The following is a 26,415-nucleotide window of genomic DNA, read 5'->3' on the forward strand; positions in this document are numbered from 1 at the left end:
TCCATTGTCACATATCGACGGAAAAACTCGGGTGTATTACGAGTTAACAGCTGCAAGCACCGCTCAGAATCATCAACACGTTGTTGTTTTAGGTCAAATGTGAGCTCGCGCGGCACCCATTTTGCACAGAGCTTCCGCATATCCAAATATTGATGAATGATATGACCAACACGTTCCTTTGATATCTTTAAGGCCTCTGCTATCTCGATCAACTTCATTTTACGGTCATTCAAAATCATTTTGTGGATTTTTTTGATGTTTTCGTCGGTAACCACCTCTTTCGCGAGTCCACTGCGTTCACCGTCCTCCGTGCTCATTTCACCACGATTGAATTTTGCATACCAATCAATTATTGTTGATTTCCCTGGGACAGAGTCCGGAAACTCATTATCAAGCCAAGCTTTTGCTTTCACCGTATTTTTCCCTTCAGAAAACAGTATTTTTATTTCACAAAAGACGCTCTATCTCATAAACTAATTGGCTTACAGACGTCAAATTCTGTCACGAATCATTTGAAGGTTGGTACTGTATAAAAATAATATGCATTTAATACTATCAACGCCATCTATGAGTCAGACCGGGGACTCATCAGCCAACCTGTTATAATCAATATTTCTGGTAGGCATACTTTTAGGGCGATCAAAGTTATTAAACCCTAACCCCATGTGGTTTAGGGTATAATCACCCAGAGAAGGAATATGATCACCTCAAACATGTTTCAAGAGCAAAATGTTATTTTTGGATGGTGACCATGGAACATGTTTGTCGCAAAAATGTTATTTTCTCGCCAAACATAACATGCTTTCCGAAAACATATACATAATTTCTGAGAAAATAACATGGTTGCGGCAAACATGTTACATGGTCACCATCCAAAAATAACATTTTGCTCTTGAAACATGTTTGAGGTGATCATATTCCTTCTCTGGGTGATAATTGAATCAATAAAATTGTTAAATGATTTTCTTTTTTTAAATTTTATTAATTTTTTGTGCTCCGTTAACGACGTATATCTTTGAAGAAAAAATTTCTTTGCCATAAAGAAAGAAGACAGTTTTGGACTAAAGAAATTAATGAGTTGTTGAGTTTTTGGTTTGAATATGATTTAAATGTTTCTTGAAATTAAGGAAAATATCAAGGCCAAAATTATAGGAATATTATCTTGAATTTGATGGAAGCGGAATTAAGGAAAATATCAAGACCAAAATTATAGGAATATTATCTTGAATTTGATGGAAGCGTTTTAAAAAAGCAAATTAGCATTTATAAATGTTTCAACGTAAAGGTTGAATGCACTTTCATTTTAAGTTAATATTTTTACAGTGTAGCTATATTCTATCCTTATACTCGAACTTTATTAGTAATATTTCTAATGCAGGAAACCCATATTTTGTCACCCTGTATTTGATCCAAGCCTCTGTGTCCCCCATGCAGCACTAGGACATCTCCCCTACGCATAGATGTCCACACAATCATCTGCTAAGCTCCAAGTGAATGAATGGGGGTGTATGGGAGTAAATATTTGTACATGTGTGTGTGCGCGCGAATATTTGTTCACTGAAATTGAGATACTCGTCATTTGTCGTTCTACTCCTGGCAGATACAGTTTTTTCCGTTCAGTTACATCCGAACCCTCGAACCGTTAGAAAGTCTTTTAACCTCGCAAAGTAAACCATTTGAAAGTAAAACCCATTAGCAAACAAAAGAAGAATAAAATCTTTGCAGTAAGTGTTGGTCCTAAATGACATTCATCCAAAAAAAAAAAAAAATACAAAAAAATAAATCAAGATCTCAATATCCTTTCGAAGTAATTGTTAACTATGGAAAATATGAAAATAAGTGGCAAATATCAAAAGAATTAAAGCCAAACCCATTTTCTTGAGTACCTTTGGTAATGGCAAATATGAAGTGTTAGCTATTAATTTTATGAGCAAATAATAAACGTGGGTGCGGTAACGTGTTTCCAAGTGAAAAGCCAATGGTTAAATTGTGTGCAATTTATTTAGTATTGAATAAGAAAATCTTTTGAAAGTGCAAAAATATTCAAAATGAAAATTTCCAAAGTGATTATATAAGCGAGTGAAGATTTTCCATAAAAAACACAGAGGCGACATCTATAGAGTAGGTGAAAAAATTCAAGTCTCTATATCAGGATCCGAAGATTTGGAGTCTGCGTTTATCACACACATGGATAGATATAACAGTGAATAATAAACCGTAAAGAAAACAAATGGATACCACTTGTTATGAATGGGGGCCAAGCAAAGCGAGCCCCCACACAAATATAGGCAAAGGTTAAGAAGAGGGTGTAAAACGAACTACATGTTTACAAACATTACAAAAAAAAAAAACTGATGATGCTGAACAGCTGAGAGCCTATTAGAGAGCTAAATCACATGAGAGCAAAGGATGCTAATTTGGCCTCTCTTCTCAGATTCCATCAGCATCTGGTTGACCTAGTTGTAAACAAATGCCGGTTACTGTGGTAATGACTTTGCCCCTTGTTCTTAATAGCCAGCTGTTAATCATATGGTTGTACTATAGAGACATTCCTTCATGGCTTCCTTTCCACTAGACAATCAAATTCATTTTGGTTTGATGCGCACGCGAACACTTGTTGCTCGTTTTGAATTAGCATTTTAGAGGGATTTCCTGAAGCCATTATGTAAGTGGGGAAGGTGATTGTTTGCGTGAGTGTTTTGTTTTGAAAATGCGAAAGTTTTTAGTCAGTCTGGCCTTTTTATTTGGCCAATGTGTTAGTGTCATTTAATAGGACTTTCTTTGTTTTTATCTTCCAAGTTGTGAAGACAAATCACTTAGGCTCTAATTGGTTTTTGTCATGAATTCATACATTAGGATTGTGCAGGGTCTATTCTTGTTAGAACATTGAAATTGCTATTAAATTTATTGTTTGTAATTTGTCAGGAATTCTTGGGTCATGGTTTGTAATATGTCAGGTCAAACAGTCTGTAATGTATACAAGCTCGAACACTTTACATTTATAGTATTATACACTCAAAAAAAGTTTACTTGGATCCACAAAGTTTGGCCTTCATTTAAGGATTTTGGTATTGATTTCGAGCCGAAGATACGGCTTTTTAAAATTAGGATACAAATCTCTACTATCCAATTTTCATTCTGTATGTGCGATATATTGATAATGCTGTTCAGGTACAAACAAATTCCAGTTTAATTGCCCTAATTATAGCAATTACCACTATAGAATGGTGATGGGTTATAAGGTTTGTCATTCCGTTTTTAACACATCCATATATTTATTTCCGACTATATGAAGTATATATATTCTTGATCTGCACTAAAAAAATATTGTCGTGAGGTTAAAGATTTCATGTTCTTAAAATACGAATGCGAGTTTTGCTTAGCATTGAAGACGTATTTCTCTGTTATTAAATTTTTTATCTTATCCAAACGTTAGGTTAGATTAGGTTAGGTGGTAGCCCGATGTATCAGGCTCACTTAGACGATTCAGGCCATTGTGATACCACATTGGTGAACTTCTCTCTTATCACTGAGTGCTGCCCGATTCCATGTTAAGCTCAATGACAAGGGACCTCCTTTTTATAGCCGAGTCCGAACGGCGTTCCACATTGCAGTGAAACCACTTAGAGAATCTTTGAAACCCTCAGAAATGTCACCACCATTACTGAGGTAGGATAATCCACCGCTGAAAAACTTTTTGGTGTTCGGTCGAAGCAGGAATCGAACCCGCGACCTTGTGTATGCAAGGCGGGCATGCTAACCATTGCACCACGGTGGCTCTATTGTGGGTAAATGGATCGATATAAATTATCGATTTATTTATGTGGACAACAAAAAAGATCTTAATTTCAAATTTGTTGCCAATTGAACTCTATATTTCAAATTTAAGACAATGTCGGTCCTATGTTCAATAAATAAAATAATGATATAAATATCCATCACAATATGAGCAGTATCGACTGGAGTTATAAATTTGGGCAATGACCAAGAGTTATGCCCAATTAGTCGACCTGTAGACGGGTCGACAGGTGGCGACAATTTGACAAGTCGAACCTTTTCCAGGGTAACGGCATCAAAAGGAGGTAATCCCTCACGAAAGAGATTCAAGGAACGCAGAAATGCTTTGTTTATCCTAAAGAAATTAGGATCAGTCGACCCAAGCTCGTTGTCGGCTAAACAAAGCGATTCCTTAAAATGGGCTCAAGGAATTCTTGAGGCTGGAAAAAGGGAACGATCACCGGATGAGCTGCCATCCTCAAAAAGGGATCAACGATCGTTTGCCTCAGTTGCTAAAGACAGCCTTGTGATGGCTATCATAAATAAATGAGCATTGGACGGTATGGTTCCAAAGCAAAAATGGGGGGAAATTGAGAATGCTTTGTCTGGCGTCTACTCACAGGTGCTGGAAAAGTTTCCCGGCCCAGATCCTCGACACCAAGAGGCTGGTTGGTATCAAGGACGATTTAAGCTAGTCGCATTTGAGGACCAGAGGTCTATAGAATGTTTTAAAGCTGCTCTGATACTAATTGGTGAAGTTTGGGAAGGAGCTGCTCTAGAGTTAGTCGAGAAGAAAGACATACCGGCTAGACCTAGAGCACATTCGTGGATACCTGCAAACCCTTCTGACCCTGAATCCATTCTAAATAGACTGAAACGATGCAATCCAGATCTTCCAACAGCTGATTGGAAGGTTGACCGTTTGGATGAAGTGGATGGACCAAGACGGCATGCAGTGTTTATATTGAACACTCAGTCTTTGCCACATATAGCAAAGTCCCAGGGCCGTGTATGTTATGGCTTTCATTATATCCAAATGAAGGTATATAAAAACGATCAGCTAAAGGATTCAGAAATGGACAAGCCTCTGTCTGAATCAGAAGTAAGCGGATCCTCTTGCGAAGTCGAGGGAGATACCAAAGTTGAAGACATGGATAGACACCGTATGCGAGAGGAGGTTTCTATTGCCTCAGAACTCACCAAAGTTGAACCTATGGTTATTGCGAGAGTCACCGAGATATCTGAAGAGAACATTCTTGATGACTCGACTGAAGCGGCTGATGTGACGGTTGTTGAAAATCTCGATGGTCCTACGGATCCTCCAGATAAATCTTCATCATTGTAAGGCTGCATGTGCTGCCTTAAAAGTTCTCCTGATGAAAGGGGACATAGATATAGTTCTTATTCAAGAACCATATGTTTGCAAAAACAAAATATGTGAATTAAGTACTCCGGGGTTCAAACTATTGCAGTATACTGGTAATGATGTAAATCGAGCCTGTATAATTGCTAAAAACGAGCTCAACTTGTTTCTGCTTCCTTCAATGTGCAATACAGACACTGTCGTTGCCAGTTTAGAAATAGAAAATATTGGGTATCTTCGGTCTACATGGGACATGACAGGGAGATGCCTCCATATGCCGTTAAGACCTTAGTGGAGGAGTCACTGAAAACAAAGACGAAACTCATTATGGGATGCGATGCGAATGCACATCATAGTATATGGGGAAGTAGTGATACTAATGCAAGGGGAGAGTCGCTAATAGAGTTTATTTTGCGTACTAATCTGGTAGTTTGCAACAAAGGAGATGCCCCAACCTTTGTCACTAAAAACAGGCAAGAGGTTTTGGACATCACCTTGGCTTCGCAAGAACTGAATGAAATGATATCTGAGTGGCAGGTTTTAAGTGAACACAGCTTCTCAGATCATCGCTACATCAGTTTCAAATTTGATGTTCATATCACCAAGACCATATTTCCTCCAAATGTTAGGAAAGCTGACTGGAATAGGTATAGGGAATCGTTCAATATGATGATACCGGAAATAACAGAGACAAATATGAGAATTGTGCAAGATATCGAACACGCAGTGGAGCGGATTACTAAGGCATTCAACATCTCACTGAAAGCTGCATGCTTTCGTAGAGGAAAGCCAAGGGGGAAACATCGACCACCATGGTGGTCTACGCAATTAAGTAATATGAGGAAATCCTGCAGGAAGCTCTTTAACAAGGCAAAGTCCACCAGAGCCCCTGAGGACTGGGACGCTTACAAGAAGAATCTGAGAGGATACAAGCGAGAACTGAGAAAGGCTCAGCATAACTCTTGGAATGATTACTGCAGCAGTATTGAGAATACGTCCGAGGCTTCCAGACTACGGAAGGTTCTAGCATCCACCAACTCCGCTCCAGGTTTCATTAAAACATCGGAGGGCAATTGGACAACGTCCAGTGAGGAGACACTGGAGGTACTATTGGACACACATTTTCCTGGAAATCAGACGGTTGAACCATGTACTGGCGGTGCCACAGTTGCTCAGCGGTCGTTTCCTGTCGAGGAAATTGTATCGGAAACTAGAATAAGATTTAGCGCCCATCTTATTCTAGTTTCCGATACAATTTCCTCGACAGGAAACGACCGCTGAGCATTCAAATCCCCCGGACCATTCAAATCCCCCGGACCTGATGGAATTACTCCGGCGGAGTTACAAGCTGTAACTGACAAAATTATCCCCTGGTTGTCGGTGATATATAAAGGATGTATCAACTTATCATATATCCCAGGAAAGTGGAGGGAAACAAAAGTCGTTTTCATACCTAAAGCGGGAAAAGCCTCTCACTCGAGGGCGAAGGATTTCCGACCAATCAGCTTATCCTCATTCCTACTTAAGACTCTGGAGAGGATGATAGATATTTATCTTAGAACTAGCATCGATTCAAGTTTGTTCTCGAAACGACAGCATGCATACTCGAAGGGCAGGTCTACTGAGACCGCGCTACATGAACTAGTCAGCTTTATTGAAAGCTCACTATCTGTCAAAGAATACACAATCGTGGCGTTTCTAGACATCGCAGGGGCGTTCAATAATGTCCATCCGAGCTCGATATTAAATGGACTGACAACTCTGAATGTTGATCCATGTATACTCAGGCTGTTAGACGAACTGCTAATGAAGAGACGTATTTCAGCCACACTAGGACAAACAAACATACAAAGGTATGTGAACAGAGGCACTCCCCAAGGAAGAGTTCTATCACCTCTTCTTTGGAATGTTGCTATAAATAGCCTTCTGGTTACTCTAGAAAAAGAAAGGATAAAAGTGGTGGCATACGCAGATGATGTGGCTCTGGCAGTCAGGGGAAAATTCCCATCCACAATCAGAGATATTATTCAGAGGGCCCTCCGGATGACTGAGAAATGGGCGAAAGACAATGGTCTTGGGGTAAATCCTGCAAAGACAGAATTAGTCATGTACTGCAAAGATCGCAAAACTCCCACGGTTAGGCCCATTTCCTTAGGGGGCACTGAAATTCCCTTTGATGATTGTGCAAAAAAACCTTGGCGTTATTTTGGACAGGAAGCTGAACTTTAAGCTTAATATTGAAGAAAGGGCGAGAAAGGCAACTGTAGCTTTGTACTCGTGCAAAAAGGCAATAGGAAAAAAGTGGGGACTAAAACCAAAAATTGTGCATTGGCTATACACGGCAGTGGTTAGACCTACAATGCTATATGGTGTTGTAGTCTGGTGGCCGGCACTTCAGAAACCGACTTGTTTAGATAAAGTTCAGCGTATGGCGTGTTTGTGTATTTCAGGCGCATTCAGCAAGACAGGAACAAATTCCCTTAATGTCATGTTGCATCTATTGCCTTTAGACATTTTGGCCAAACAGTCAGCTGCAACAACGGCTGTGCGGTTGCGCGAACTATCGCTGTGGTCGGAAAAAGGTTACAGTCATAGTTCTGTCCTCAAAATAATGCCAGATGTACCTAACGTAGTGGATTACACTTTGGCGAGTCCACTTTTCGACAAAAAGTTTGAGACTCTAATCCCCAACAGTGAGGCGTGGTGCACACAGACCCCGGGGAATAAAGAATATATAGATTTCTACACTGATGGCTCCAAATTGGATGGACAAGTGGGGTTCGGAGTATATTCTAATGATCTGGAACTTCGAATAGCGAAAAGATTACCTAATCACTGTAGTGTTTTTCAGGCTGAAATATTAGCAATAAGAGAGGTGGCGAATTGGCTGAGAAGTAATGTTCCAAAAAATGTGGGCATTAATATATACTCACACAGTCAACCTGCAATAAAACCCTTGGACTCTGTGTTCCTCAACTCGAAAACGGCCATCGACTGCCGCAAATCTCTCAATGAGATGGCTGAGCAGTACAATATTCACCTAATATGGGTGCCTGGCCATAGCAACATACCGGGGAACTGCGAAGTGGATGAGTTGGCAAGGCTAGGAACTACCTTACATATTCCAGGGGAACTAGAATTTGTTGGTATGCCCCTAGCTACCTGCAAGCTCATGCTGCGTGAGAAGGCTGTTATGATGGCAAATGTTCGATGGGAGAATTGCAAGGGTTGTAACGACACCAAGCAAATATGGCCCCATTTCAACTTAAACCGCACACTAGATATGCTAATGTTCTCGAGACGTCAGATATCACTCCTGATATCTGCTATAACGGGTCGCTGCCTGATAGGCGATTTTGCAAAAACTATTGGCGCGAAGTATAATGACTATTGTATGAGCTGTCATGATGCGGAGGAAAAAGAATCAATTAAACACCTCTTGTGTGAGTGTCCTGCATTTTGTGTAAAGCGCAAGCAACTTTTTGGAGCATATAGCTTCAGATTACTGGCGGATTTGGAAAACGTTAACTTAAGCAGTCTGCTAATGTTTTTGGAACAATCTGGAACAGGTTCAGCGGTTATAACTAGAAGTGCCCATGTGTAATAGGTACTTTTAGTTAAAGTGGTATCACAATGGACTGAATAGTCTAAGTGAGCCTGAATCTTAATCGGGCTGCCACTTTAACCTAACCTAACCTAGTCGGACGAGGCTCATTGTATTATACCCTTCAACACATTGTGGACCAAAATTATTGATAACATCTTAAATGTCTTGGGCCCAATGTCGCAGTGTATAAATAACAATAGATGTTTGAGAACATGGGAAATATTTATAATTTTTTAGGCGACTTCGCACAAATGCATTTTTGATTCATCAGCCGATAAATATGTATTAGAGGTATAGGAAAATTCGAGTCATTTTTATAAGTTTTCGTCTTAGCAGTGAGTATCAGTGAGCATCAGTAAGAAAAACTATTTTGAGAAAATTTGCTATAGAAATAAAATTTTGAGAAAATCTACTATAGAAATAAAATTTTGAGAAAATTTGCTATAGAAATAAAATTTTCACAAAATAGGAATAAAATTTTGACAAAATTTTCTATAGAAATAAAATTTTGAAAAATTTTAATTTAGTAAATAAAATTTTGCAAAACTTTCTATAGAAATAAAATTTTGCAAAATTTTCAATAGAAAAAAATTTTGACAAAATTTTCTATAGAAATAAAAATTTGAGAAAATTTTCCATAAAATGTAATTTTTGAGAAAATTTGTATACCCTCCACCATAGGATGGGGGTATATTAACTTTGTCATTCCGTTTGTAACACATCGAAATAATGCTCTAAGACCCCATAAAGTATATAATAAATATTCTGGGTCGTGGTAAAATTCCGAGTCGATCAGAGCATGTCCGTCTGTTGAAATCACACTAACTTCCGAACGAAACAAGCTATCGACTTGAAACTTGGCACAAGTAGTTATTATTGATGTAGGTCGGATGGTATTGCAAATGGGTCATATCGGTCCACTTTTACATATAGCCCCCATATGAACGGACCCCCAAATTTGACTTGCGTGGACTCTAAGAGAAGCAAATTTCATCTGAGTCAGTTGAAATTTGGTACATTGTGCTAGTAAAGGGCGATACGGTCAAAATTTGGTCAAGGGAAAACGCGTGTAAATCAGTGAAATCGTTTATTTAAAAAATCAAATTAGATTTCTTTTTCAAGTTCAATTAGTATAAAATTCAGGAAAAATATTCAGTTAGGCTTTCGCTTTTCCAAATCCGAATTGCCGGGCCTCACACCTGCCATCAGATTTTGTACAGCCACCTTGTCCACCTTCTTCGCCGCAGAAAGCCAGTTTGCCTTGAACTGCTGCTCGTCCTTAGCAGTTTTTGGTCTTCTTTAGGTTCCGCTTGACAATAGCCCAGTATTTCTCAATTGGGCGGAGCTCTGACGTGTTCGGAGGGTTCTTGTCCTTGGGAACCACCTGCACGTTGTTGACGGCGTACCACTCCATGGCCTTTTTACCGTAATGGCAAGATGCCATTACAACCGTGTTTCTTCAGGAAAGGCAGCAGACGTTTATGCAAACACTCTTTCACGTAAATTTCTTGGTTGACAGTCCCGGAAGCTATGAAAATGCTGCTTTTCAAGCCACAGGTACAGATGGCTTGCCAAACCAGATATTTCTTTGCGAACTTTGACAGTTTTATGTACTAGAAAATATCTGCTACTTTTCCCCTTCCTTTTGCCGTATAAAACGCCTGTCCCGGAAGCTGCTTGTAGTCGGCTTTGACGTAGGTTTCGTCGTCCATTACCACGCAGTCAAACTTCGTCAGCATCGTCGTGTACAGCCTCCGGGATCGCGCTTTGGCCGTCGTATTTTGTTTATCATCGCGATTTGGAGTCACTACCTTCTTGTAAGTCGATTGTCCGGCTCGTTTTTTGACTCGATGCACGGTTGTAGACGATACACCCAGCTTATTTGCGGCATCTCGGAGAGAGAGGTTAGGGTTTCGCTTGAAACTACCGGCAACTCTCTTTGTCGTCTCAGCGGCTTCCGGTTTTCGATTTCCTCCCGATCCAGACTTCCTGGCTGTCGACAAACGTTCCCCAAACACTTTAATTACATTTGTAACGGTTGATTTGGCAACTTTTAGCGATTTTGCCAGCTTTGCGTGCGAGTAGCTCGGATTTTCGCGATGCGCGAGCAAAATTTTGATACGCTGCTCTTCTTGCTTGGACGGCATTTTGACAACTGAAGAGTGAATTCCAAAATCAAAATAGGAGCAACATCCCTGTAGGAAGTCTGGGGACATGTGTCTCTATGTCACCACTTTTGTCAACTATTATGGTGACATTGTCGATAATTTGTCCACAGCTTGTCTACAAATATTTCTCTGGCTTTAATGTGTAGAGAAATTTATGACAAATGAGAGCCAATGCTTCTTCTTCCTTTCCATTGTTACGCTTTTTTTGGTTGTGAAAACACGTGGTATCGCAATAATTCGACAATAGTTTAAAAAGAAAAGTGAGGTTTATAAGTGAATTAAAAAATGGATAAAAGAAATTACAAAATACTTGTGAAAAAGCAATTAAAATTGTACAAGGATAAAGCAAATGCTGAAGAGGAGTTAATTTCTAGAGAGAGCACTTTCATTAATTTTGTGCTGCAAGAAGAAAATTGTGAAACCTTTGAAGATTTTGAGTTAGCTGATATGTCCACTCAAATTTGAGGGAAAAACTGAAGCAGTGGTACATCGAAACATCGCCTTCCAGAAAGTGTTTGGAGAAGCTGCTCAGTATATTGCAGGAGGAAGGCCTAAACGTTTAATTTATTTAATTAAATATATATAATTAATTTAATTTAATTAAATATACATAATAAATAAGATTTTAATTTCTAATTTTACGTCTTTTTATTTGGTAAAAAAGTGTTGACAAAATGGTGACAATGGACTACTGATTTAGTGCTTCCAATGTCTCCATATGGTTCCAAAAGTACCACCTAGTCAGTAGTTCTTGTGTCAGTAGTTCATTCTCAATGACAAGTACATGTTAAATGTCAATAGAATTTTACATTGTCTGAGGTATATTTGGTCAGTAGTACTGGCGACACAGTCAATAGTAAGTCAGTACTGTTTCACTATTGACATTTCCTACAGGGATTCTACACACACACACCTTCAAAATGAGGGGTGTTCAGGTTTTTTAAATGCAAAATTGAAAGAAACACGTCAAGTTTATACTGGCCAAATTTTGACCGTATCACCCTTTATATGGCCGTTAACAACCATACCTAACTAGGTCCATATCGGTCTATGTGTTAGACTATTGATAAATTAAATTATTAGCCAACCAAACTGCAGTCCAAACCACTAAGAACAGTATTTCTAGCATTTGAAACTGCCAAACGGTATGGTAATATTTACTTTATCTTGGTTATATTTACTTAATCTTCATAATGAACAGGTATTTTTTGAGTTCTGCTGGTTCATAATTAGAGCCCTAGGTCTTGCCATCCTGTCTGTTAGAATACATCCTGCGCAGTGTAGAGTGTTCGTATCACTTTTCTAGGGTCGATTTCCTCTCACAGAGTGGATAACATTCTTGATAAGAAATAAAATATCTCATTGATTATAATGAAATTAAAATGCACATATATAAAAAAGTGAATTTCGAATTGTAGCATCTCCCAAACCCCTACAAATTTTCCAGATCAATAAAATCATGTAAGCGGAAAAATATTTTATGAAAGAAATTCATCAAAAATCATCAAACAAAATGGTTACAACAAACAACACAACAACGAATAACAACAATCATTCCAACAATAATGAAGAATTCGATATTGATCAGGATGATGGTCTACAAGATTTGGGATTACCAGTATCGGTGCAGACATTTTTATGGCAACAAATAGCTCCCTTTATAAGACCCAAATTGGGTAAATTACATGAGGCCAGTTGTATGGTAAGTTTTTGTATTAACCACTAAAATTCGTATAAACTTTTCTTCAATCACAATAATAAATGGTTTAAAATAATTTTGAAATTTTCAAAACAAAAAAAAAATTAATACAAAATAACTAAAATCGGTGTTCAAAATTAAAATAAGTGAATTATTCTAATTGTCATGTAAATATATAAGAGTGAAGTGATTCAAAGTGTGCTGTAAATAAAGCTATTTGTGTTAAGCACATTTATGTGCTCTATATTTGTTTTGATTTTTATTAAATAATGTGGACATTTAGAGCGTTAATAAATAAAAAAAATAAAAGTAAAAATAATAATAATAATAATAATAATAATAATAATAATAATAATAATAATAATAATAATAATAATAATAATAATAATAATAATAATAATAATAATAATAATAATAATAATAATAATAATAATAATAATAATAATAATAATAATAATAATAATAATAATAATAATAATAATAATAATAATAATAATAATAATAATAATAATAATAATAATAATAATAATAATAATAATAATAATAATAATAATAATAATAATAATAATAATAATAATAATGATATTCATATTAAGAGAATTTTAATTATTGGTATTTTTTGATGTTTTAACATTCGATGACGCAGGCTATGAGACAGTTTTATTGCCAAATTAATTAAAACCCTTTATATTGGATCGAATACACTATACAACTAAGTTCGACAAATTGATCACAATAATATGCCAGGTTATTAAAAAAAAATCTGCAAATCTTGATATGTGCTAGCTAGAAAATAGAGATCTTTCCAGAAATGCTTCTCTATACAAATCTCGCAAATGTTGACCCATTGAATTTATATGAAATTAAGTCTATTGTGAATATTTTACATAATAAGAACAAAATAACTGTACACGGACGCCAAAAGACTGTTTGTCATATGTTTGGGTGTAAAAATTATATGTTTGGAACTCAAATTTTTTAGCACAATATTTTTAAGTGCAAGCCTATAATGTTCATAAACTAGCATAACATGTTTGGTACATATATATATATATATATATATATATATATATATATATATATATATATATATATATATATATATATATATATATATATATATATATATTAAAATGTTAGAACATATTATGTTTGGGACATAAAATGTTTGTAAATATAATATGCTTAGATGCAAACATATATTAATTTGGAAATAGCCTATAAACATATATGTGTTTAGAAAGAGAGACCTAGAGAGTAGGATGCAAGTAAAATAATGGAAGTATCCAATTGGCGCCTTAAAAATATATCCACACAAAGAAAAGTTCATTAAAAATGTTTACTACCAGTGTATGCTCTAAGGTGAAACATAATATGTTTGAACAATACAAACAATACTTTGTTTGGACCGATCCCGAAAATATATATGCTTGAAGCAAAATGTGTTTGGGGTATATGTTACAGAAGCGATTTTTTCTTGAGGGTGTAGTAAATCAAAATATTGAGAATTTATTCCGATGCCGCGACAGAAAAACTATTCTTCTCTTGACTCAATCCGCGATTAGATCCAATTTTTTACTTCCTCATAAGAACGAAAATACTGGTCAGCCAGGTCACGAGTCATCGATAGGAAAAGTGGTTATAAGAAGGAGCAACGTCTGGGTCATACAGCGGGTGGGATAGAAATTCTCATTTGATTGTTTCCAAGTAGGGTTTTATGGGTTTTGGAACATGTGGCCGAGCTTTGTCGTGTTGCAAAATCATCTTGTCATTCCTCCCCAAATAATTTGGACGATTATCACCCAATGCTTGGCTCAACGCTTCAAATGAGTTCGATACAAAGTTCCTGTAATTATTTCACTCAGTTGCATCTCCCCATAGTACACTACACCTAGCTGGTCCCACCAACTATACAGAATAAGCTTCTTTTCATGGATATTCGCTTTGTAAACTATGTTGAGGCATCACCCGGGGTAGCCATATGATTGAGATTATGGCAGCTGATTCACGTTTCTTCACCGGTAACGATGTAATGCCAAACTCATTTTCTTTGTTGCCTTTTGCGCAGCTGCTTGCATGTGAAAAATCACATTTCGACATCTCTGGGCTTCAACTCGAGGTACATAATTTCTTTCCAATTGAATCATTCTTAATAGATTCAATAGATTGGTAACGGCTCGGAGACCCTTCGACCGATTTGGCAAGTTCTTCTTGCGTTTATCACGAATCCTCATCATGGAGCAATACCTCAAATTCAAACTTCTTCGTGTGTTCTGGAAGTTTTTGTCTTCTAAATAAAAATCAACACTTCTGAAAAGCAAAAACCAGCACACACACTTTCAAACCGAAAGAGCACACTCTGGATAAGCTTCGGAGAGTAATTGATGCGATTACTCTGCACTTTTCTCCAAATTAGAAAAGTTAAAACTTGACTCAAGTTCGTGCCCACATAAGTTTCTTTTCATGGATATTCGCTTTGCTGTCGATGTTGAGGCGTGATCGGGGTAGCCATAGGAGTTTTTTCGCTTGAGATTATCGCAGCTGTTCCACTTTTCTTCACCAGTTACGCCGCGATGCCAAAATCCTTTTCTTTGTTACCTTTGCACAGCTGGTTGCAAGTGAAAAATCACCTTTCGACATATCTCGGCTTCAACTCGTATGTCACCTTTCTAATTGAATCATACTAAATAGTATCAATCAATTGGAAACGGTTCGGAGACTCTTTGGCCTATTTGGCAAGTTCTTTTTGCGTTTATCACGAATCCTCATCATGGAGCAATACCTCAAATTCAAACTTATTCGTTAGTTCTGGAAGTTTTTGTCTTCTAAATCAAAATCAACACTTTTGAAAAGCAAAAACCAGCCCTCACACTTTCAAACCGAAAGAGCACACTCTGGATAAGCTGCAGAGAGTAATTGATGCGATTACTCTGCACTTTTCTCCAAATTAGAAAAGTTAAAACTTGGCTCAAGTTCGTGCCCACATAAGTTTCTTTTCATGGATATTCGCTTTGCTGTCGATGTTGAGGCGTGATCGGAGTAGCCATAGGAGTTTTTTCGCTTGGGATTATCGCAGCTGTTCCACTTTTCTTCACCAGTTACGCCGCGATGCTAAAACCCTTTTCTTTGTTACCTTTGCACAGCTGGTTGCAAGTGAAAAATCACCTTTCGACATATCTCGGCTTCAACTCGTATGTAACCTTATTTCTTTCTAATTGAATCATACTAAATAATATCAATCAATTGGAAACGGCTCGGAGACCCTTCAACCTATTTGGCAAGTTCTTGCGTTTAACACGAATCCTCATCATGGAGCAATACCTCAAATTCAAACTTTTTCGTGTGTTCTGGAAGTTTTTGTCTTCTAAATTAAAATCAACACTTCTGAAAAGCAAAAACCAGCACTCACACTTTCAAACCGAAAGAGCACACTCTGGATAAGCTGCAGAGAGTAATTGATGCGATTACTCTGCACTTTTCTCCAAATTAGAAAAGTTAAAACTTGACTCAAGTTCGTGCCCACATAAGTTTCTTTTCATGGATATTCGCTTTGCTGTCGATGTTGAGGCGTGATCGGGGTAGCCATAGGAGTTTTTTCGCTTGAGATTATCGCAGCTGTTCCACTTTTCTTCACCAGTTACGCCGCGATGCCAAAATCCTTTTCTTTGTTACCTTTGCACAGCTGGTTGCAAGTGAAAAATCACCTTTCGACATATCTCGGCTTCAACTCGTATGTCACCTTTCTAATTGAATCATACTAAATAGTATCAATCAATTGGAAACGGCTCGGAGACTCTTTGGCCTATTTGGCAAGTTCTTTTTGCGTTTATCACGAATCCTCATCATGGAGCAATACCTCAAATTCAAACTTCTTCGTGTGTTCTGGAAGTTTTTGTCTTCTAAATCAAAATCAACACTTCTGAAAAGCTAAAACCAGCACTCACACTTTCAAACCGAAAGAGCACACTCTGGATAAGCTCCGGAGAGTATTTGATGCGATTAAGCTGCATTTTTCTCCAAATTAGAAAAGTCAATACATCCCGCAAATGCTGTTTTGTGGGTACGAAACTTGAATCCAGGCAAATGATGCATACTGACGATCAAAGCTATGGAATGAGGTTATGACATGAATATTGTTTCAGTATTGTCGTCTGATGCCCGAATTACACCATCTGTTGTCAATTCCGCATTAATTTGCGCTCTCAATAAGTACATCTAGCTATTCTTTTCTTTTGAAAAATGTGTCAGTTTTTTTTAAGGCGAGTGTGAACCTTCCTTAAAATGAGTGTTAAAAATTTTCAACGGCAACTGGGCTTTTCACATGTCTTCGAAATATTCGCTTATGTTCGAGTGACTTAAATCCATCATCACCCGTGATTAATCGCCGCTATTGATGACAATATCCACAATTGTATATTCATCCAGTGACAATAACCCTTCATAATAGCCGACTATGTCTCAGTAGACGGATTAAATTCACTACCTTCTTGAGGGCAACCTTGACTCAATACTAGTTCTAGGATAGATATCTTTCAGTCTCTCCAGAGAATGTCTAGGAAACACACGAATGACAGAATATTCAGGTTTAGGGATGAAAATAAATGCTATATCCCTTAACTATTCTAGAATGTAAGAGGAATGTCGTGCACGTTTCAAAACAATGCGTTCATGTAAGTGAATCAACAAACATGTGTTGTCATACGGAGAACAGACGGTGTCAATCTGGCAATGATAAAATGACTCCATGCGTTGGTAAACAACAACCAGCGTTCATGATTTGATCTATATCGAATTTATAAAATAAATCCGCTACCGTAACTCGAACCTGGATTGTTTACACCCTACGCGTTAACAGTTGCCTTAGCACATTGCACCACCGACGGAATTGCTATAAGAACAAGTAAGGAATATTTTAAGCTTGTTCATGGTCAAAGAAAAACGAGTTTGTTATCATCCGTTCACGATTTTGGAACATATTTTTTTCTATTAGAGTTGTATATCGCTGACTACCATGGAATAATTCCCTAAGTTACTTTCTGTTACTTAGGGAATTAATTATCATCTCAGCACCCTAAGTATCATATAATTTTCCTGACAGTAGATGACTCATAAGCCTCTCTCTTGGCTCGGCCGTATGATTTCCAGGAAAGTGTATCCAAGAGTACCTCCAACGTCTCCTCACTCGACGTTGTTTAGTTTTCGTCAGATATCTTACTGTAACTCGGAGTGGCGTGGGTGGCCCCTAATAGATTCCTTAGAATTGTAGCCTCAAATGTTCCAGTTATCCAGGAGTTGTGTTCAGTTATCGCTTCAACCTTCTTAGATCGTTCTTATTCTCAGAAGTTCTTCCAGGATCTCCGCACACAACTTAATCACTGAGACCTCCTTGAGTTTTGTGGCTTTCCACTTTTTTTACTCTAAACTTTGTTACTTTACGCGTGACGTTCGCATTTATATAGAAATTGGTTCCACAGCTTTTTCAATTACTGTGACATATTCAACGAGGTTATTCCCTTAGAACCTTATATATCGAATAGCTCCCTAGATTTACTCCAGTCTGTTGGAAAAAGAAATCACAGGGCAAAGTTCTGCTTCATCTCGAAAATGTCAGTTAACGAATTTTTTCGCTGAGAAGCCTTTCCTAATTGAGCCACAGAGCCACCGTGGTGCAATGGTTAGCATGCCCGCTTTGCATACACAAGGTCGATTCGACGGAACACCAAAAAGTTTTTCAGCGGTGGATTATCCCACCTCAGTAATGCTGGTGACATTTCTGAGGGTTTCAAAGCTTCTCTAAGTGGTTTCAGTGGAATTTGGAACGCCGTTCGGACTCGGCTATAAAAAGGAGGTCCCTTGTCATTGGGCTTAACATGGAATCGGGCAGCACTCAGTGATAAGAGACAAGTTCACCAATGTGGTATCACAATGGCTGCCACCTAACCTAACCTAATTGAGCTGAAAATGCACACCTTCGATTGGCCACCAAAAGTCAAGCGCCGTCGTAGAAGCTCCGCTCTTATTCATCGATCGTGGGGTTATAATACACGCCAAATCTTATCAGGAAAATTACAGTATTGAAGCCCTGGATAGACAAACGTTCCGGCCGCAGACAATACCAATTTGTCGCCATCTCAATAAGTCGCTTCGTCTTGAATGGGTAAATACCGCAGGTCATCTTTCATGCAACGTGTAATGACTCTGTCGTCCGTTTGAAGGTCATAGTTTTTCCCAAATGTAGCAACTCTGAACAAATCAAAACTGATTTTAAAATTTGATGTTACTCCCGACATTTTTAGCTTTTGAACAATAAAATCAAGCATAATTTCCAATTTGTTTTCCAAGGAAAAAGTAAATGTCTTCCAATGTCGAACTTGGTATTTTGTATAGTGTTATAAGAATCAATAAGACTGTCTTAAGGTAGGTACTGAGATCATATTTCGAAGAAAAATGATAGATTAAGGTGGAAAACCAGTAATAAAAAATATATATTATTCAAAACCATACACCCAGAGAAGGAATACGATCACCCCAACCATTTTTAAGAGCAAAATGTTACTTTTTCATGGAAAACATGTAGCATGTTTGTCGAAACCATGTTCTTTTCTCGGAGATTATGTATCTGATTTCGGAAAGTACGTTATGTTTGACGAGAAAAGAATATTTTTGCGACAAAAATGCTACATGGTCGCTGTGAAAAAGTAACATGGTGCTCTTGAAATATATTTTAGGTGATCATATTCCTTCTCTGGGAGTAATTACAAGTTTGTAAATAATGCACCAGTGAATTCTCACTTTGCCAAAAATAATTTTGAATCGAAAGTAATAGTGAAAATATATATTGTTTTTTTTCTTCGAAATAGGAACATGGTACCCAACATTATATACAAAAAAAAAAACCTAAAAAGTGATGTATCATAATTTTTTTTACAAAAACCAAAATTGTAATTATTTTCTATACTTTTAATGTATAATCTATAATTTTCAGTTTACTGCCTAATAATAAATTAATTAACATATTTAAAAAAAATCTAACTTATACTTATGTACTACAATTTTAATAAAAACCGAATAAACCAAAACTAGCTTTAATAAAAACAAACAAATTAAAACAAAACTTGACTTACCCAACATACATTTTAAGCTCATACTTGAAAACAATCACATTTTTACGTTACCTAAAAACATACAAAAGAAAACAAATAAACCATTAAATATAATCAAAATTTCTTTGTGTCTGTCTTATAATGTTTGATGTAGTTTTGTCAACATGCACCGGGACACCATGTAAGTTGCCATTTTAGCGGTAAAATGAAAAAAATAAAAAGTTACCCAAAATGAATGACAATCACCTCCCAACACCAATTATGTTCCACATTTAAGTTGTAGTTATTATTTTTTGGTTTTCTTATATTATTTTGTGAATAATTTTACATTATTTTTTTATTATTATAAAACAAACAAAAGATTCATTAAATGATAGGAAAGAAGGCTGGTAATTTTATTACCTTATAGTCTCAACATTGGATACAAAGATTTTTTTATACAACATAAAGCGTTGGACGTTAAACTATTTCTTCTGAGTAGTACATAATAAAATTTACCACAGGACTGCTGAAGGGTTTGATTAAGAGCGTTTTCGATTCGCAAAAAAATATGTTGCCTTAGTGTTACACTACTTTTTTCCTTATTGTATTTTCGCCCATATGATAGTGTCATTCCAAAGTTCATAATATTTTGAGGGATACAGACCCAAAAGCTAGGACAGTGTCCTTTATATTTTGCAATCAATTTCGAGAATGTTGCACCTTTTCTACCAATCGAAATCACCATAAGATATACTGCCCGCTACATGAATAAGACACCCCTATGACCCTGGGTCTGATTGCCAATATCTCAAATGTTTATAAACATTACAAAAGTTTGTTGTTTTTGTTTTTTAGATCAACACATGTGCTCTCTCTGAGAAAAAAATGTTTGCTCTAAATATTTACCGTTATGTCGTGTTTGTTCTAACATATATTGCTTAACTTCGCCTTAAAAGCATGTAAATTTTTGCGTCACATGACTAGGACACCCATCACAAACTTCAGTTCTGTTTTGGGAATGACAACGTGCAATCGATTTCATTAAAGCTTAGTTAAAATAAAGCAGTTTAATAAACATTCGATAAAAATGGGTCGCGGAAAATCGTTAACTGAAGAGGAAACGGTCAGAATTAATATTTATAAAGAATCTGAGCTATCAATACAAAAAAATCGGTAGAAGCCGAAATGTTGTGTCCAGTTTTTTGAAAGACGAGTCAAATTATGGAAATAAATAATAATTTGGAGGGTCCGGATGGTTTTAATTATTATTTTCACGATATTCCGAAGGAGGAAATACATATGAATCGTTTACATAGCCGTGTGGGTGGTGTAATGGTGTGGGGTGCCATTAGTTATTATGGCACCTATGAATTGCAATTTTTATCTACCACCATGAACTCAAATTGTTATAGGAATGGGCTCGAGGAAGTTTTTCCTTACTTCGACAACCTGTTTGGAGGTTTACAGTGGACGTTCCAGCAGGACAACGCACCAATCCACAATTCCAGAGTGGTTAAGTCGTGAAAATGTGGCGGTACTGGATTGACTTCCCTACTCGCCAAATTTAAATATAGAAAATGTTTGGGGAGGGCTTGCTCGAAAATTGTACGCTTCTGGCAAGTAGTACAACAATAGCGAAGAACTAATCGAAGCAATAAAAGTTTGCTGGTCAACAATTTCGCTCGATTATATCAAATCCTTATACGATTGAGTTCCTGACAGGCTTTTTGAAACAATCCTTAAAAAAGGAGGTTCAACACACTATTAAAATGCATTAAAAATCGTTAAACTCTGTAAAATATATACAACACTTGAATAAATATACATTTTGCTTTTGTTAAAACAGTTCCAAACACTTTTTTTAGGCAGGGGGGGGCCTATTCATATGTCGCAAAATATTCATATGAGACAAATTTTACAAAAATAATTTTGAAAAATCAACCATTAAGCCAATTTGCCTAATATTTTTCAGAATACTGCTGCAATTAATAACCTTTGAAATAAAGGGTGATTTGTTAAGAGCTTGATAACTTTTTTAAAAAAAAAACGCATAAAATTTGCAAAATCTCATCGGTTCTTTATTTGAAACGTTAGATTGGTCCATGACATTTACTTTTTGAAGATAATTTCATTTAAATGTTGACCGCGGCTGCGTCTTAGGTGGTCCATTCGGAAAGTCCAATTTTGGGCAACTTTTTCGAGCATTTCGGCCGGAATAGCCCGAATTTCTTCGGAAATGTTGTCTTTCAAAGCTGGAATAGTTGCTGGCTTATTTCTGTAGACTTTAGACTTGACGTAGCCCCACAAAAAATAGTCTAAAGGCGTCAAATCGCATGATCTTGGTGGCCAACTTACCGGTCCATTTCTTGAGATGAATTGTTCTCCGAAGTTTTCCCTCAAAATGGCCATAGAATCGCGAGCTGTGTGGCATGTAGCGCCATCTTGTTGAAACCACATGTCAACCAAGTTCAGTTCTTCCATTTTTGGCAACAAAAAGTTTGTTAGCATCGAACGATAGCGATCGCCATTCACCGTAACGTTGCGTCCAACAGCATCTTTGAAAAAATACGGTCCAATGATTCCACCAGCGTACAAACCACACCAAACAGTGCATTTTTCGGGATGCATGGGCAGTTCTTGAACGGCTTCTGGTTGCTCTTCACTCCAAATGCGGCAATTTTGCTTATTTACGTAGCCATTCAACCAGAAATGAGCCTCATCGCTGAACAAAATTTGTCGATAAAAAAGCGGATTTTCTGCCAACTTTTCTAGGGCCCATTCACTGAAAATTCGACGTTGTGGCTCGTTAGTAAGTCTATTCATGATGAAATGTCAAAGCATACTGAGCATCTTTCTCTTTGAAAACATGTCTGAAATCCCACGTGATCTGTCAAATACTAATGCATGAAAATCCTAACCTCAAAAGAATCACCCTTTAAAAACAATATCGAGTTTTTTTTTTTTTTTATAGAAGACACATCGTTTGTAAACGAAGCACCTTGGGGTGTCCTAATCATGTGGCGGGCAGTGTACATATATGTTATTGAGTAACTTTTTCTTCTTCTGACATATATTAATAAAACGATTCATTCGCAAATAACTACAGAATACAACATGATTTAGAAAGTTTTGTCAAATCAATGACATAAAGAAATTAATCTAAAAGAATAATTAAAAGGAATGAAGCCAAATGCCGTTATCAAAGTTTTTATTTAGAAAAATCAACAAATCTAGTCAAAGTTACTTATCCCAAAAAAATTGAGCAACATAATTTTTTGCAAAAAACATTTGTGGCAAACAAAAGGCTCGTCCGGATGTTAAGTCTAGTTTATATATAATAATGGACCGATATGGACACATTTTTGCAAGGCTGTTAGAGGGCATATACGAGGGCGGTTCGGAAACTTCTTAGCCTATCAATGAAAGAAATAGTTAGTTTTTCAAAAATATTTTTATTTTTCAGTATAATCTCCTGAAACTTCAATACACTTAGTCCAACGCTTTTCTAGCAATTCAAGGCGGGCATGCTAACCATTGCACCACGGTGGCTCCATTCCATACGTTTTGACCAGAACTGGGACTGGTCCATTCACAAAATAGAGTAACAGGTTTTAGTACCTGGAGAATTGTTGTGCAAGAACTCAATAAATAAATAAATATCTGTGTGTGATATAATGCTAACAGGTTGGCTGATAAGTCCCCGGTCTAATAAAGAAAAACACATTTGTTTTGTGTTTATTCAACATAGTTCCCTTTAAGAGCGATACAACGATTATAACGACCTTCCAATTTTTTGATACCATTTTGGTAGTACTCCTTCGGTTTTGCCTCAAAATAGGCCTTAGTTTCGGTGACCACCTCTTCATTGCAGCCAAATTTTTTCCCTGCGAGCATCCTTTTGAAGTCTGAGAACAAGAAAAAGTCGCTGGGGGCCAGATCTGGAGAATATGGTGGATGGGGAAGCAATTTGAAGCCCAATTCATGAATTTTTGCCATCGTTCTCAATGACTTGTGGCACGGTGCGTTGTCTTGGTGGAATAACAGTTTTTTCTTCTTCATATGGGACCGTTTTGCCGCGATTTCGACCTTCAAACGCTCCAATAACGCCATATAATAGTCACTATTGATAGTTTTTCCCTTCTCAAGATAATCGATAAAAACTATTCCATGCGCATCCCAAAAAAACAGAGGTCATTACTTTGCCAGCGGACTTTTGAGTCTTTCCACGCTTCGGAGACGGTTCACCGGTCGCTGTCCACCCAGCCGACTGTCGATTGGACTCAGGAGTGTAGTGATGGAGCCATGTTTCATACATTGTGACATATATCGACGCAAAAACTTGGGTGTATTACGAGTTAACAGCTGCAAACACCGCTCAGAATCATCAACACGTTGTTATTTTTGGTCAAATGTGAGCTCGCGCCGCACCCATTTTGCACAGAGCTTCCGCATATCGAAATATTGATGAATGATATAACCAACACGTTCCTTTGATATCTTTAAGGCCTCTGCTATCTCGATCAACTTCATTTTACGGTCATTCAAAATCATTTTGTGAATTTTTTTGATGTTTTCGTCGGTAACCACCTCTTTCGGGCGTCCACTGCGTTCACCGTCCTCCGTGCTCATTTCAACACGCTTAAATTTTGCATACCAATCAATTATTGTTGATTTCCCTGGGGCAGAATCCGAAAACTCATTATCAAGCCAAGTTTTTGCTTCCACCGTATTTTTTCCCTTCAGAAAACAGTATTTTATCAAAACACGAAATTCCTTTTTTTCCATTTTTTCACAAAAAAGTTGCTTCACAAAAGACGCTCTATCACACAAACTAATTGCCTTACAGACGTCAAATTTTGACACGAATCATTTGAAGGTTGGTACTATATAAAAATAATATGCATTTAATACTAGCGACGCCATCTATGTGTCAGACCGGGGATTTATCAGCCAACCTGTTAGTTAAGTGATTAGGCTTAATGTGTATCTTTACATTGAAGAAAATGTTGTTTGACTAAGGTCAACTTGGTTTTAATAATTCAGACGAATTCTCCAATATTAATGAAATCGTCTTTGAATTTATTTTGCCTTTAATATCTTGACTGCAAAGCAAAAAATCGTTCAAAAATAGGAGATGTTTTTCAAACGTGCGTTAGTTGGAACGTAGCATAATTTCTACTTGAAGACAACACTGAATTTGGAAATTTATGTTGTCGTTACCGCTTTTTTAAATGGCTTTGGAAAAAACAGAAAAAAGAATAATTTCGGCGTCTTTGACTCGGAATCGATACCAACATCTCTAGAGGAAAGATAATCTTTGAAACCCGGCAAGTTTTTTTCAGTATAAATATCAGAGACGTAGGCAGTATATCAGAGACGTGCGTAAAGAGAGAAGGGGTCGGGTACAAGGGTCAGATGGATTTTTTTTTTTGTTCCACCCATAGAAAAATGTCTTGACCAGCGAGAGTCAAGAGTAAATTTTTACTCAGCTCAACAGAAAAACCATCGGCAATTGAAAAGGCTTCCCTAAAACCGTATACAATACATACTATAATTACGAAATGGCAATAAATTAATTAAATACAGTATAGCCTCTTTTGTATATATAGTTTTTAATTTCAATATATGTTTTTATTCTATGTTGCCTTGTAAAAAAAATATTTTGGCTATTTTATGTTTGGTGTTAGATGTTTTCTTAAATTTATGTTAAATTATTTTAGAATATAAATAAGAATTAACTCGTTAAATAAAATTTAAATTTAAATGTATGTATATCTCTATTTCTTAAATCTCAAATGGCCACAAAACAAAAAACAAACACAGGAATCTAAAGGAGCTTGCAAGGTAAGATCATGGACATTTATAATGGTTATTTTGAAAATTAAACTTCCCCCTCCCGCTCTTTCTCTCTAATAGTCTTTCGAGAAGGTTGTGGTTCTGAATATACAATTCGGTTTATCACCTTCATTGACCGATGGCTTGGCAGCCATACCACGATGGCGCCTTTTGCAAGCTGCCTTACCACATGTCATGCATTGTGTGTCCGCCTTGCTGCATAATCGTGTCAAGGATATGCAGGCAATTGGTCAAATTGAGACAACTCTGCTATATGCCATGCAATGGATTTTCTTATATGCTGCTGAGGAATGTGCTGGGGATGAGGGCGGAATTGGGGGTTTGGCAATCGATAGTGAACATAAGGGCAAATCAATGGATCAATATTTGTTCTCAGTACCCACAATAACGGTAAATCTACACATAATTATTGGCGTATTGTAATATTTATGTAATATCTCATTCTTTTTCTCTCCAGCTCTTTGTTTACCTATTTGCTCCCATTATCCATCATTTGAAAGAATCTGATTTTCAAAATTGCCGTTTGGAAAATGGTATTAAATTGTGGCAGGGTATGTGGGATAATCGGGCCCCTGGTGCTCCCTGTTTTACGGCTCCAGTAAAACCAAAAGCTCGAAATTTACTTTGTGCCCCTACACCCAAAGGATCAACAGATGTGTTCTCAGGACGTAAGTCTAATAGCCAAGGATACTACAAATCGATACTGATTGTAATAATCTCCCTTTTGTTAGGCAAACAATCTCTTAGTGTTGATGCCATGTCTCCCAAAGCAGACTCTCCCCAAAGTGCCGGTTCCGATCATACCACTCGCCAGGACGAAGAGGTATGTATAGCCATTTAAACTGCTTGGCTGGCTGGCT

General features: G+C 37.1%; 1 protein-coding gene across 1 annotated transcript in view; it reads left to right on the forward strand.

Moving 5' to 3' along the window:
- Positions 1 to 1,641: 1,641 nt before the first annotated feature.
- Positions 1,642 to 26,415, forward strand: part of unc80 (unc80, NALCN channel complex subunit) — a 93,454-nt gene continuing 68,680 nt past the window's right edge. Inside the window, exons 1-7 of the mRNA XM_075292292.1 lie at positions 1,642 to 1,724; positions 12,363 to 12,617; positions 19,872 to 19,898; positions 25,523 to 25,543; positions 25,616 to 25,945; positions 26,013 to 26,223; positions 26,287 to 26,378. Of these exons, the coding sequence (XP_075148407.1) occupies positions 12,396 to 12,617; positions 19,872 to 19,898; positions 25,523 to 25,543; positions 25,616 to 25,945; positions 26,013 to 26,223; positions 26,287 to 26,378 (903 nt within the window). The 5' untranslated portion in view covers positions 1,642 to 1,724; positions 12,363 to 12,395. The remainder of the gene's footprint in view (positions 1,725 to 12,362; positions 12,618 to 19,871; positions 19,899 to 25,522; positions 25,544 to 25,615; positions 25,946 to 26,012; positions 26,224 to 26,286; positions 26,379 to 26,415) is intronic.

Source organism: Haematobia irritans, chromosome 1 (genome assembly GCF_050003625.1).
Source record: "Haematobia irritans isolate KBUSLIRL chromosome 1, ASM5000362v1, whole genome shotgun sequence".
Taxonomy (NCBI): domain Eukaryota; kingdom Metazoa; phylum Arthropoda; class Insecta; order Diptera; family Muscidae; genus Haematobia; species Haematobia irritans.